The 14,141-nt window shown below is 38.5% G+C and overlaps 1 protein-coding gene across 5 annotated transcripts in view; it reads left to right on the forward strand.

Annotated features, from left to right (window-relative positions):
• LOC129770184 (cholinephosphotransferase 1) overlaps positions 1-14,141 on the forward strand; it is a 56,835-nt gene that overhangs the window by 17,995 nt on the left and 24,699 nt on the right. The window contains exons 3-5 of one of the 5 annotated variants that reach the window (XM_055772855.1): positions 988-1,116; positions 13,263-13,394; positions 13,976-14,110. In XM_055772855.1, the coding sequence (XP_055628830.1) occupies positions 988-1,116; positions 13,263-13,394; positions 13,976-14,110 (396 nt within the window). The remainder of the gene's footprint in view (positions 1-987; positions 1,117-13,262; positions 13,395-13,975; positions 14,111-14,141) is intronic. The other 4 variants (XM_055772854.1, XM_055772852.1, XM_055772853.1 and 1 more) reach the window with 4 other exon arrangements.

Consider the following 14,141-nt stretch of genomic DNA (forward strand, 5'->3'; position numbering starts at 1 on the left):
TCTAGAACTTTGTGGAACATGTTGAGTTCATATAATGTAATTTAGGTAGAACTTAAGTTAGAGAACTAGTTTTAAGGTACTCCTCTCAGAATAACAGTTATATCTCTGAAGGACTAATAGGTAGGTATTATGTAACTTCAGCAGAGTTTCATGAAATTGATAGCTCTACAATTTTGCTGAAGACATAACCAAACTATCTCGTAAGTATAAAAAGTTAGTTTTTTCAATTTAAATGTAAGAGTTGAAATGAAAAAGTCAAATTATCCGAATCAATATTCGGAACAACTTTTCTGAACACACCAAATCTCAAAAATGTAGGGTAAGACGAGAAAAGATTTTTGAGCGTCTTTTTTCAGAACGATCCCACTGTGCGGAACACTTTCCTCCGTTCGTTTGTTTATGGTTTGAATAGCTGAAGGACAGTTTCTGTTCCCTATTTTAGTTGCGAAGGCAACAGAAGCAACTCGTTGCTTTGTGTGTTTACCAGATATGTTTTGTGCGGCAAAACATCGCGCATCATCAGGAAGTGTAACCTTCAGAACGAGAAGCGTTATCGCTTCAATCAGGTGTTGTGTGTGATGGGGGTCTTAGGGGTGGCCCCATGGTGGTATGATACTCACGCGTTCATCGTTATTTCGCTTTGTTTTCTCGCGCCTTGGAAGAAGCGCATTGTGATACAGAAGTGTACCACAAAATGCAACTTGTGCACAGTAGATTGAGACACTCAGCGGTCGGTCGAACACTCAATCATAAAGCGATGCTAGTCAGTAATCATGCTTGCGTTCAGCTACATCATATTCACAGTTGATAACCGAATGGTTTCTACCTTGTCAGACTCATTCCCCCAAGAAAAAACCATAAACAACCCTCCTGCTACCTAAGCGCGCAACCATGTATCGCTAGCCATAATGTTGACTGTAGGTATTCATACCCCTCATTCCCGTTGTTCTGTTTGCTTCCCGATCACCCGTATTTCACCCCTTATAGCTAGTTGGGAACTTTCAACTGTGGAACTCGATGTCTGTGATGACGGTAGCCTGCGGCAGCTGGTCACTTATGCACTTCTTCGCAGTGATACGCGCCGGCGGAGTCGGCAAAAACGGATCCACCGTGGCTGTAAGTGTGTCTCCCGATTTTTTACCTGATTCTAGTCGATACCGATACCAAGGCCCCTCTAGTCCCAGCTTCCAACCCTTGAAAATACACACTCAAAAACCTCGAAAGTATTTTTTTTTGCAAAACTAAAGTTACGATGAACTACACCACACACATCCCAGTGCTACCACCCCCGTCCTCTACTAAATGTATCTCCAGCGTCAACCGGCGTTGGTGGATTGGGATCCATGCCCCGCTAGCCGTTATGTGTTTACTACCTCCGCGCCCCATTTCCTTCGGTTTGACCACAACCAGTTGTTACTAATAGCAGTATGACATCAGTTGCATTTGCATGAGAAAACATATGTGTGTGTACCCTTTAATCCCGATCAGCAGGAAGAGTATCCAGCAACAACGAGCAAAACCCATCGACCATTGCGCTTCTTCTGTTGCATGATGTATGATGTGTGGTTGTGCGTGTCCATCAGTTGGGGGGCGCTTTCTAGTCGATAAGGCATGCAGAAGTGTAAGTTCGCATGTGGTTTTTGTTTTGCGTTTTGGTTAGATAAGTTTGAAGTTCTTTTTTTTGCGTGTGATGCGCCGACGTGCAATTGGATGTCGAATGTTGGTGAGTGTTTCACTCCGGTTAGCACAATCGAACGTGTAGAACCAATTAGGGGTACGGAGTGAACCAACCAATTAGTGTGACAAGTGCTTTCGGAACAAATTGCGAAATCATGGTCAAGATGATTGTTGTAATGACAATCCTGATTAAAGAACTAAATTAATGTCTGAGCTTGATGAAAACGTATTGGTGCCCAATTTATATCATAAAATCTGCTCCGCGACAAAAAGTTCAGTCAAACTTTTTTTGGTTTGATTTTTTATCAAACCTTTTACATAGGGTGAAAGAGGGCATAGAAAAAGTCGTACGTTCTTCCAATGAAAATAATGTGCAGGATTTTTTTTAATGTGCTTTTTCGATCGCCTACAAAAATTAATAAAAGATTATGATTTCATTAAAATCTATCATTCTGTACTTCGATGTTTATTTGCAAAATTATATGTAACTTAAAAATATGACCTCATAATCTATTTTGCTTTTATCAATATCTGTTCTTATTATTACAAAAAAAAAAAACAAATATTCGTCTGTTTAATCGAATACTCAAAAACAATTATTCAAAGGAGTCGATTATTGTAAAATACTCCAACGAATGATCCATAGTTGAAAATGAAAAAAATAGACATCTTTAAATACGACCAGTTTTAATTGCATCTATTTTTTTCATAACGTAGTACCCACAACTAAAATCTAAAATATCCAGTCTTATATTTTTGTATAATAGGCTTATTTTTGAAAAATTTGTGACTTGAACCAATCCGTGATTTCAAATGAAAAATATTTTATTACACTATAGAGATAAACCAGCCTTTGACTGAAAATCTCTTTAATAAAGAAAGAAAAAAAAATATTACAAATTTTATTTTAGTATATTAGTGTTTTAGTAGACCTTTCAGAAAAAAATATAAGGTAGGTAGGTAGGTAGGTAGGGCGGAGCGTGCGTTGCAATATTTCCTCTCTTCTCCATGTCCGTAGAACGTACACTGCAATTGCGTTTCGAGCGATCGGTTTATGTGCGCCTGATTCGCAGTGATATATAAAAATTTGGCTTCGCCGCTGCATTACTTACTCTCTATTGACAGCACGAGTAGCCAGAACAAATGTATGAGAAAATGGAAGAGGACCTAATTTTCGTCAATTTAAACCTTCTACAGATGTAATTCTAGCGATTTTTCGATTCGGTTGGTATGTAAATCATCAAAATCCGTTTCCAGCAAAAGTATTTATCAATGTCAAAATTATTTCATAAAAACGTGACAGGTTTTCTGATTTGTTATTCTTACTGAAACACTTAGTCCCCCATCGAAAATTGTAGTAGGTTGGGTCCGGAACACGACACACTATTGATTTCGACCTCGGACTACGTTTTTCAGTAAAGGTATCACGTCATAGAACAGGTCACGTTTTCATGATAAGAGTTATCTTCAATAACAACTGCATGGAATTTTTTTTTTCGCTTTTTTTATTTATCCAAAAGGGGAATATTTCTGAGAGTCTTATTTTTATCCCATTTGTTTATTTATTTAGGATCATTAACCCCTTCCCTTACGATTTAATTTTCAGAAGCGCGGACACAATACAAACCCTTTGATGGGTCACGCATCGAGTAATTTCACTACTCTGCTGAGCGTCTTAGCGCCTTGTGATATGCAAGCGCACCACGAGAGAGATTCGATGTTGTACGTTTTGGCACAATCATTTGTACGTGAAAGGGTTAACATTTTAGCTGTAACGAAACCGGGTTTTTTATCGTGTACATGTACATGTTTATGGTTCTATAAATGGTAAATTACACAGTAATAGTAGCCGTTTCGGCGTAAGAATATTTTTTTCTGTTTCATTACATTAAAGGTAAATTACACAGGACCCATTCCATGAGGTTATGCACCAGATTTCAAATCTAGTTTTTGGAGAAAATTGAAAACGTTATTTGAATAAGCACTAATTATATCATAATTTTTTTGCAACAAATTTAATTTTTATGCACCAACCTTTGAGAGAGGTGAGTTTAAAAAACTACTTAATTATATATAAAATATTTTAGGTTTTCACTATTTTTGTGGTTCTTGAGATATCTCTGCACATGCTTAACCAAACTTAAATGTCTATATACCATTGAATGGGTGATTAAATGCTTGTTTGAAGAGCCGTGGGTAGACCTACGTTTCGTTTTGTAATTTATGAGAAACAAGCATTTGAAAAACAGGTATTTTGAAGCGTTGTCACGTCACAAAAATAGAGCATTTTTTTAGTTTATCAAATGAACATAGATTCAAACATTTTTATACTTGGGTTTCTCTGAGCAAACAGTGAAAGTCAACAATCCACAAAATTTGGTTAAGATCGGTCCACAAATAGAGGAGTATCAACTGTCTCCAGAAGTTGTTGTCACGTCACGAATAGTATACGATCCATTCAAACAATATTTTGACTCACTACAAACACTTTTTTGCGTTTTCATGAATAAAGCACACAAAATTAAACAATGATATAATAAAATTAAGAACATTTCCAACAAGAATCATCAGTTGGAGAATATTTTATAGTTAGGTTGGCTTGTTGTCAGTAAAATACTTTTGTGACGTGGCAACACCGGACTTTTTGCTGTTTCGGACTGTTGAACATTAATGATTAATTTCATTAACTACCGTTTCGTTTCAAAACATACGAATGATATTTCTCTTATGTTTTATCAACAATATAGGAACGTAGATTCCATAATATAAAATATAATCTTATTTCAACTTCTGGTTTGCTGATGGTATTATTGAATGCTAAAAAATATGGAAAACCCATACGATATGGGCTTACCAGCGGAAGTCGAATATCGTATTCCGATGCCATTTTAGAATCGAGGATGTTGACTTCCGGTTCGTTAAAAACGGATATAAAAGGCCGGGAATGGCATGAAATCCCACAATACGATCGTGAATGGTAATGTTGGCATATAACGAAGAGGAATAAAAAAACGAATAATGTTTGATAGTGAGAGATAGGATTTAAGTGAGAGGGAGATAATGTTTGAGTGGGAAGAACTTAGCCTTAGAGCGACGTGTGTGGAGTTATACAAAGAAAGTGCACATACAAATGTACACGCAAACATCAACGATTAACGATCAACGATCGAAGTCAACGTCAAAGTCAAACTCATCTTCAATACCCAAACCAAAATAAATGCCCTTGCACAGGTATGTGAGTATAGTGAGTATATCAAAAGTTTCTGATAGCAAAATCAAATGCGTTCTCCCTGTAGTGAACGCTACTCGATGAACCAGGATTGTGCTAGCCATTGATGGCAAGCGCCAGAGTGAACGTGTTAAACAATCACGATATAAAAACTGGAGGTCGGTTTTGGACCACCCCGACTTTTCCCAAATAAAGACATATCGTGTATTACAGGTAACAGGTAGATTCAAATTATATAGCTTTTTTTTATGAACATACCATAAACAATTTAAATTGCCTTGTTTCGCAATGTTTCACAAACTAGAAGAACATAGAACTCATTTTGCACACAGGTCGAATATGTTTCTTTTCTGACTTTGGAGGAATGAAAACGTAAAATGGCGCTAAAACGCTAGAATGAAGAGAATTCACCATATTATCAAATTGTCAGCGTTATGACATCATTTAAAATTCAGTAGGAAGCACGGTTGCGTTAGGACCACTTTTTCCTATAGGATGGACTTTTGTAAGGGGAAGGGAGATCTCAGAGGAAGAAGTATTCAGAGTAATAAAAAAAAACATAAAAAATTGTATATCGCTTTGCTACAATACGGTGAAAATCTTATTTAATACAATTTATTAATTGTGTGACGTGACAACGCTTCGTGGAGACTGTTTATTCGCACAGAGCGCGTTGTCACGTCACAAAATGCATGCCGTCAAAATGCATGTTCTTGCGAGTTTTTTGAAAAACTGAGTATACAGGAATCTTCGTTCATCTTTCATTGCCAAATCATAGAACAAAGTTAATTTGTATGTTCAACTGGAACTGAAAATACAACATTAATGTTCAAAAGTCGGAATCCGCAAAAAAACAGGTGTTGTCACGTCACAAAAGTGTTGGGCTGGCAACTAGCGAATTCAACTGCAAAATATTCTCCAACTGAAGATTCTTGTAGGAAATTTTCTCAAATTCACAATTCGTTTACCATTTGGAAATCGTGTGATTTATATTAGGCTGTCAAAAAAGTCCTGCGGTATTTTCGCGAGGTGCCGTTGTAAGCGCGTAGTTCTAGTTGTATTCATTGTATCGAGTCATACTATAGCGCGCTATATAGTCCTTGACAGTGTTTTGTTTGGTTAAGCTGTTCGTGAGTTATAGTGTCGCAAATATGGAGCAAAATAAAGAGAAAATCCGACATATTTTACAGTACTACTATGACAAAGGCAAAAATGCATCTCAAGCTGCCAATAAAATTTGTGCAGTTTATGGACCCGATACAGATTCCATTTCCACCGCACAACGATGGTTTCAACGTTTTCGTTCTGGTGTAGAGGTCGTCGAAGATGCGCCACGCTCCGGAAGGCCTGTCGTCGAAAATTGCGACAAAATCGTTGAATTAGCCGAGAAAGACCGGCATAGTAGCAGCCGTAGCATCGGCTAAGAGCTGGGGATAAGTCATCAAACCATTATTAACCATTTGAAGAAGCTTGGATTCACAAAGAAGCTCGATGTATGGGTGCCACACACGTTGACGCAAAAAAACATCTTTGACCGTATCGACGCATGTGAATCGCTGCTGAATTGCAACAAAATCGACCCGTTTCTGAAGCGGATGGTGATTGGCGATGAAAAGTGGGTCACTTACGACAACGTGAAGCGCAAATGGTCTTGGTCGAAGCCCGCTGAAGCGGCTCAGACTGTGGCCAAGCCCTCATTAACGGCCACGAAGGTTCTGCTGTGTGTTTGGTGGGATTGTCAAGGAATAATCTATTATGAGCTGTACTGCCAACAACTGGATCGCTTGAAGGTAGCACTCATGAAGAAGAGGCCATCTTTGATAAACAGAGGCCGCATTGTCTTCCATCAGGACAACGCCAGGCCACACACTTCTTTGGTGACGCTCCAGAAGCTCCGGGAGCTCGGATGGGAGGTTCTTTTGCATCCGCCGGATAGTCCGGACCTTGCACCAAGTGACTACCACCTGTTTTTGTCCATGGCGAATGAACTAGGTAGTCAGAAGTTAGCCACAAAAGAGGCCTGTGAAAATTGGCTATCCGAGTTTTTTGCCAATAAGGAAGCGATCTTCTATAACAGGGGTATTATGAAGTTGGCATCTCGTTGGGAACAAGTCATCGAACAAAACGGCGCATATTTGACTTAAAACAGATGATTGTAACTAATTTTATGAACAAACGAAAATTCAAAAAAAAATACCGCAGGACTTTTTTGACAGCCTAATACATGAAAACGAGAAAAACCCTGTTTTTAGTGAGTCAAACCGTTGTCACGTCACGCTGGAATGGGTCACAGTAGTTTAACATTCAGGCGTGAGGGCATTCTTTCTGTATTTCGTTTCTGTACTGCTTTCGTCGGTGAACGGGATTACCGGATTTTTTCGCTTGAGGAAAATCAAGATTTTCTTACATCGCTCGACCCAACAGCTCCCGGATGCGATTGGAATCATGTGGTATTTTATTTGTGTCCTCGACTTAGTCCCGCAATCTTTTTTCACGATCTTCTGTACCCTAAAGTCGCTGCTCCCGTGTTCCTTTACCATTTTTCTCATTGAACGCACCGGAATCATCCGAAGCTTCCTTTTTATAGCAACGATAACTCTCGAAATCTAAGCTGACTTCGGATGACCTGTGGCCACCTTCGCGGACCTATCATGTCGCAGTTTAAGACCCTTTCACGGTCCACCGGGACACTTCCATGACGATCAAAATGTCTCTTTGCGACATTTACGCGTAGGACAAATCACGAATACGTTGCCACTTCGTCATAGTACAACTGTCAAACAAAGAAAATCGACTTCTTTTACTCGCAGCCTATTATGATATGAATTATAACTTTCGTGCATGCAAAGAAACCCAAAGCATTGTATGCACAGGTGAAACAGGAACCTTATTTGTGCGATGGTGCAAACATTATCACACATACGGTATAAAAGGGAATCTACGAAAAAGTGAAGTTATGATAAAAGTTGCATTTTTTCATCAGAAACTTTGAAAAATTTCTCAAGAATAAGTAATTCATGTCCTAAGTAACACGGAACCATCTAGGTCCATTTAATGATCCAATCGGGCGAGCATATGCTTCTCATTTTATCAATGATCATCGCGTGCGATACTTTGTCGAAGGCTTTGCAGAAATCTATAATCTATAGACCGCTTCCGCGTTCCAATCAATCCAGGTACAAACGTTTCCAGGTTTGAGTGACTTTTCAAGAATTCATTATGTCTAGTCGATATTACGCTTCGAATAATGCGGTAAATAACGTCGTGAACCATTTTCTCGAAAACCTCACCTAGACAATTCAGTATTAATATCGGGGGATAGATTGCAACACTGTGGATATATTTTTTTTGCTAATTGGCAAAATTGATGCAATCTTCCATGCCTCTGGAAACACACCATCAGAGAGCGACTTATTGAAGAGAATCGACACAGGAAGCGATAACGATTGTTTGAATAGTAACGGTGGCAGGCAATTGGGTCCTGTGCCTTTCGATATTTTCACAGATGAGAGCGTCCTCAAAGCATCATTAGGTAAAAAATCATGGCGTGAGAGATGTTGGAGGAGTTTAGTTCATTTCCAGCAATTGATGGCTCATCCTTATAAACGATGCTGAAGAAGTGTTGGTTTTCGCCATAGAACACAAAGGATGTCCCACATCGAATTGCATCACAGGAAAAAACGCTGTAGAAAATTACCCATTGAGCATTTTCTCTTGAAAATATGGGTAGAAGTAGTTTAGAGTGTATTGTTTACACTGTATTTTTATCGCTGTAAGTTCTTTGAAAATTGGGAAAAATGACGTCATCCGAATCGCAACGTCGCGAATTTACCCCAGCACCCCAGCTCGGAATAGTGCATTCAACGGTGAGTCGTGTGATTAAACGTTACTACGATGATTACGTTACTACGAGCTCTGAACATCGAACGGAAGCAGAAATGCGGTCAGAATGGATGTTCTATTAGTGATTAGGATCAAAAGCGTGACGTGAAAGCGTTTAAGCGGAATCCCCATACTTCGGTCAGGGATGTGGTTAAGAAGCTGAATCTGTCAAAGTCTTTCGTTCAGAGAAGGGACTGCATACGTACAAAGTGCAGAAGGCTCCAAATCGTAACGAACGGCAAAATACGGTGGGAAAGTCACGGGTCCGGAAGCTGCACACCCAGATGCTTATGCAGCCTCATTGTCTTATCATGAATGATGAGCCTTATGCCAAGGCGGACTACCGGCAGCTTCCGGGACTACTGCTCTACACAGCCTAGCAAAAGTTTGATGTTCCGGGGGAAGTAAGGAAACATTAACTTTCAAAGGTTGCCAAGAAATACGTGGTTTGGCAAGTGATTTGCTCATGTGGCAAACGGAGTGCGCCGTTCGTGACTACCGGGACTGTAAACGGGCAGACCTACCTCAAGAAGTTTCGACAGAAGCGTCTGCCTTCTCTGTTGAAGCAACACGAGGGCCCTGAGAGCTTTTGGCCGTATCTAGCCTCGCGCCACTATTGAAAGGATGTCATCTGACATCCAACACGGTGGCCTTCAATGACGTGTCCACGAGACAATAAACTTTTTCAGTGCATTCGTCTCTAGCATTGTAAAAGGCCGTTAATCAAACCCCTAGTTCGTTTGTGAAAACTCCTGAAAACTTAAACCCCTAGGCCGTTGGTGAAAACTCCTTATCAGTTACCCCACCTCACTCATGCCTTGAGAAAGGCATTCAATCTCTCGCCGAGGTTCGTCCAGCAAACAGGGTCCACCAATCGAGCATTTCACAAAGAACGGAAAAGCAGTTCAAGTTTGGGTCCCCATTAATAAAATTCAGCTGATCCAAGCAGAAAAGCTAAAATTCAGGAAAACTGAATACAGTTTTATCTGATTTAATAATATTAAGATCTCAAATTGATTTCCGCCCGAAGAAGGAAGAGAAACAGCAGGTATGCAGCACAGTTCCCGTTGTTTATTTGTTTATATATGGCTTCAGCAGTAAATGTTTGTTGATTTCGAAATATTCTTAACGTCATAAACCTTTGATACATTAGTGATTTTATTGTCATATACTTTCGGTTATGTGAAAAAGTCTGATTTTGTTTTCTTTCGTCTGATTTGTTTAGTCTTCTTTCATTCGGATGAAACAGTGGCTGAAGAGCGTCAAGAGCTCCAATAAGTTTATTGAGATTCTGCTCTAAGTAAAACGACGTTTCGTGGTTGGTTTTGTCGCTTTAAAGGCTGTGATTTCGATGTGGATGATCGTCCGCGTGGAGGAGGGCAAAAACCTTGGAAGACGCTGATTTGGAGGCATTGCTCGATGAACGTGCTTCTGGAATTAGGAGTTATTAGCCATGATATTTCCAAGCGATTGCATGCGTTGGAAAAAAAATTCGAAAGCAAGGAATGTGGGTTCCTTATGATTTGAAGCCAAAGGACATTGAGCGTCGTTTTCTTATCAGTGAACAACTGCTTTAGCGGCAAAAAAGGAAGAGGTTTCTTCATCGTAACTGAACGTGTGATGAAATAACTTTTATTACATTATTGAAATCATTACAGTAACCCAATAAAAGTAGAATCATTGGGGACTACCGACTATGCTTATACGTGGTCGGCTCGGGTAAATATTCAACGAAGGTTATGCTGAGTATTTGGTGCGATCATGTCAGTGTTAATTATCAATAGCTGTTGAACCCAACGATATCAACGTTAGGGAACGGTATTTAATTCAGTTGATGCGATTGAGCTGCTCACTGCGCGAAAACAGGCACAGTACGAAAAAGTGATTCTACATCATGACAACACTCGGCCTCACGTTGCCAAACCCATTAAAATAATCTTGGAAGCAGAGGTGTGTTAATTCAGGTATTCGAATGTTTCAAAACATATAAATGAATGTGCCTTTTTCATTATTTACAGCAGTTTATAGTATATTTTCACGGATTCACATGTTTTAAAGGATTATAAAATCAACCTTCAATACGCCCCTCATTTGAGCTAACTTTTGATCAATCACAAGATGATTATTTGGCACGTATTCAGAGCTTTTCTGGATTATAACACTTACAATTATTGTAAACACCATGATTGTGCACCATTTGTATCAGATTTACTTGGCTAAACCATGTAATTAATGCATTCCGATGATTTCGAACAGCTTGGCGCGCTGCAGTTTGTTTATGGTGTCCTTCGCGCATAGCAGAAATAAAGCTTCTCTGTGTTGAGTGTGTTGAGGTGAACACTTTTAAAATGCCCAAGAAAAGGCAATATTCTGAAGTAAGCCTGAATTATGAATGGATCAATATGATGACAGTAAACTCAAGCAATGAGAAAAGCAACATCGACTTTTAAATTCGATCATGATCAGAGGTGGACAAACCATGATAATAATTTTTCTTTGAGAAAAATCGCTAAAAAACATAAATATTTGAGCAATTCCAACGCCTTATGGTTGTATTAGAAACTAGAGACTCTGGGCTTTTCAACAAACTCGTCTTGATTATATGTGATTTTCATGAAGAAAAAGCGATTTGCATTTACTAGTTGCGTGAAAACTCTCTAAATCGGACAAACCAAGATCATTTACCCTACAAGGTATGCCAGAAAGATTGTAGCAAACGATGGAAAACATTTTTGATTCATGGCTTGTAAATTTTTGGAACCAATTGCCTCAGTAAACCCTAGCTCGGTCTTAAGTTACTTTAATGTCTGAGCTGAGTTTCCATTTGATAACGCTAGTAATACATCGTCTTCAAATTTTGTCGTTGGGTCTGAGCACTTTCATTATCACTTTTTAATTGTTGATACCATTGTTCACGTGTTTTATGTGATGGAATTTGACTGCGAGGAAATTGTTGTTCACAAATGAGGGGCTCAAAACAAAAAGGGTGTAAGTGGCATAATCGATTTCTCTACATCGACTTTCTCTTTTGGACATAACTTAGTTGCAAACTCATTCCCATTCCATTTGACAGTATGGAAGATAGATCAGAACCTCTGCTGTCGGATTCTATAGCAAACTCAAATTGGAACGTTTTTGCAGTTGAGTTATTAACTAAAGAAAAAGTTGATGAAGAGAAATCGATCAAATCACTTACACCCCTTTCATTCTAAGTCTCTCAAATATGATTGGGTATGGCTTGAACCAAGTGCTGACTGAGTGCTGAGTCGAAAATGAGTCGAAAATGTTGAAAATCAAGAAAAAAAGAATCAAATGATTTGATAAAGACTACTAATTGATGATATCATAATCTATCATTTGTGGGCGGAAACTAAGTTAAGTTTGAATAATTCAGTGCTAATTTTCATTATTTGGACATCCATTTTGTGACAATAAATATTTTTATCCAATCAAAGGTTTGTGATAATAATTGGAATACTTTTATTAAAAAGAAAACAAGTTGAAAAAAAAATTTCGATGATAGAGGAAGTGGGAGTAAGACGGACATGTTGAGAAGAACTTCAATTGTATCGTTGGAAACTCATGTTTTCTAAAACTTAAAAGCAGTTTCGTACAGTTCAATATACTGGTTTTCGAAATAATTGGCCAAATCTTTGTAAAAAATTGTTTTCCCATGTTTTTTACTGAAATTAAAACAAGCCGAAAAGTAGAACATTTTTATCGATGCGGGTATAATGGACATGTAGTGGGGGGAATATGGACAGGTTAATAATATACGAAGCGTAGAAATTTTTCGCTCGCTAGAGGAATAATTTTGCTCTCTCTCAGTGTTTGTGTGTCCAGTAACTGAAATAGAACAAAGAGAGAAATCAATATAAAAAAAAGAGTTGAATATTTTTGCCTTCACTTTCCATCATGCATTGGATGTGACTGTCCATTTCCAGTGCAATTATTTCAATAATTGAAATTTACCACTTACGAATTAACTTATTTTTCCGTACATACCTAATATCGCTACTCTATCAACTTATATACCGAAATATAACCATCAGCGAAATCAATTTTGCAATTAAACTACTCAAAATGCTTAATATATAAGCCGCAAAAATTACATCCACACGCGGAATCATGTTTGATTTTCGGTTTTTGTTTCCCTATTCTACATTTGATCAGTATTCATTGTCATAAGATGGGTTAAATATTATACTTCTTCATATTCTCCTTTGTTTACGGAGACTTTGAATCCAATGATTCATTCGTCCCCGAAATATTATAGAATAGCATGTAGAAGGTGTTTCCAGAAATTTGAAATTCATAATGCAACTATATAAATCAACCACCTGTCCGTTATACCCACACTGTCCGTCTTACCTGCACCTCCCCTATATAAATGATGGCATAAAACATACTAAAAACAGAACACAATATATAAAACTATGACTGACGGTAATGCCCTTTTTTAACGCGTCAACAGATGCCGGTAATTGGCAGCACGTGGAACTACACGGTGTGCGCAATATTCTCGCTCGGCTATCTGCAAGTTTTTATCACTTTCTGCCGGGCGTTCCGGGAAGGTGGCGTCGGTAAAAATGGCTCGACCGTTGCTGTAAGACACATTCAATACCATCAACAAAAAAAAAAACAAATAACAAACTAAACATTGGAAACATGGGCTGACTTGAGCTGTTCTTGAACATCAATTCATATTCTTTATTTGTCACAATTTCACACCGCCATGTTTGGGGAAGAGTACTAATAACAACGAGTAGAGCGAAACGATTGGGTCTGGCTAATCATGATCGTGATCTCCAAAAACCATTATCCACCTGGGTCCAGTGTAGAGAAACATCTTCATTAGATACTAACATGAATAAAGATAAACATTTTCGAATTTTCTGGATGCTGCTCAATTTAATACACAAGAGCCCGCACATATTTTTATATTATTTACACCAGTAGTCAATCCATTTTATTACCGTTAACCTCTTTACGTTTAATAATCTAAGTTTTTTATTCCTCAATTTTCTGACATGGTTTCTTCATCTATAACAAAAACAACCACCACCACCACTGCTATCGATAACTTCTACTTCTGCCACTATAAAAAAAACACAACTGTGCAACTACAAACAAAAATCGAAAACCATCATCAAATCACCACCACCTACCCTCCACAACTAAAAACAGCTTCCGATAGTGGGCGGCGTCGACATTAAGATAGTGCCACTCTATTTCGCTGTGTTTGTGTATGGGCTGTTAGCGTATGAGAACGCGTCCGTGATTTTCACGGGAGGCGTGGGCAAGAATGGATCAACAGTTGCCGTAAGGATCTCCCCGCCGGTTCAAATGATTC

The sequence above is a fragment of the Toxorhynchites rutilus genome, chromosome 2 (assembly GCF_029784135.1).
Source record: "Toxorhynchites rutilus septentrionalis strain SRP chromosome 2, ASM2978413v1, whole genome shotgun sequence".
In the NCBI taxonomy this organism is placed as follows: Eukaryota; Metazoa; Arthropoda; class Insecta; order Diptera; family Culicidae; genus Toxorhynchites; species Toxorhynchites rutilus.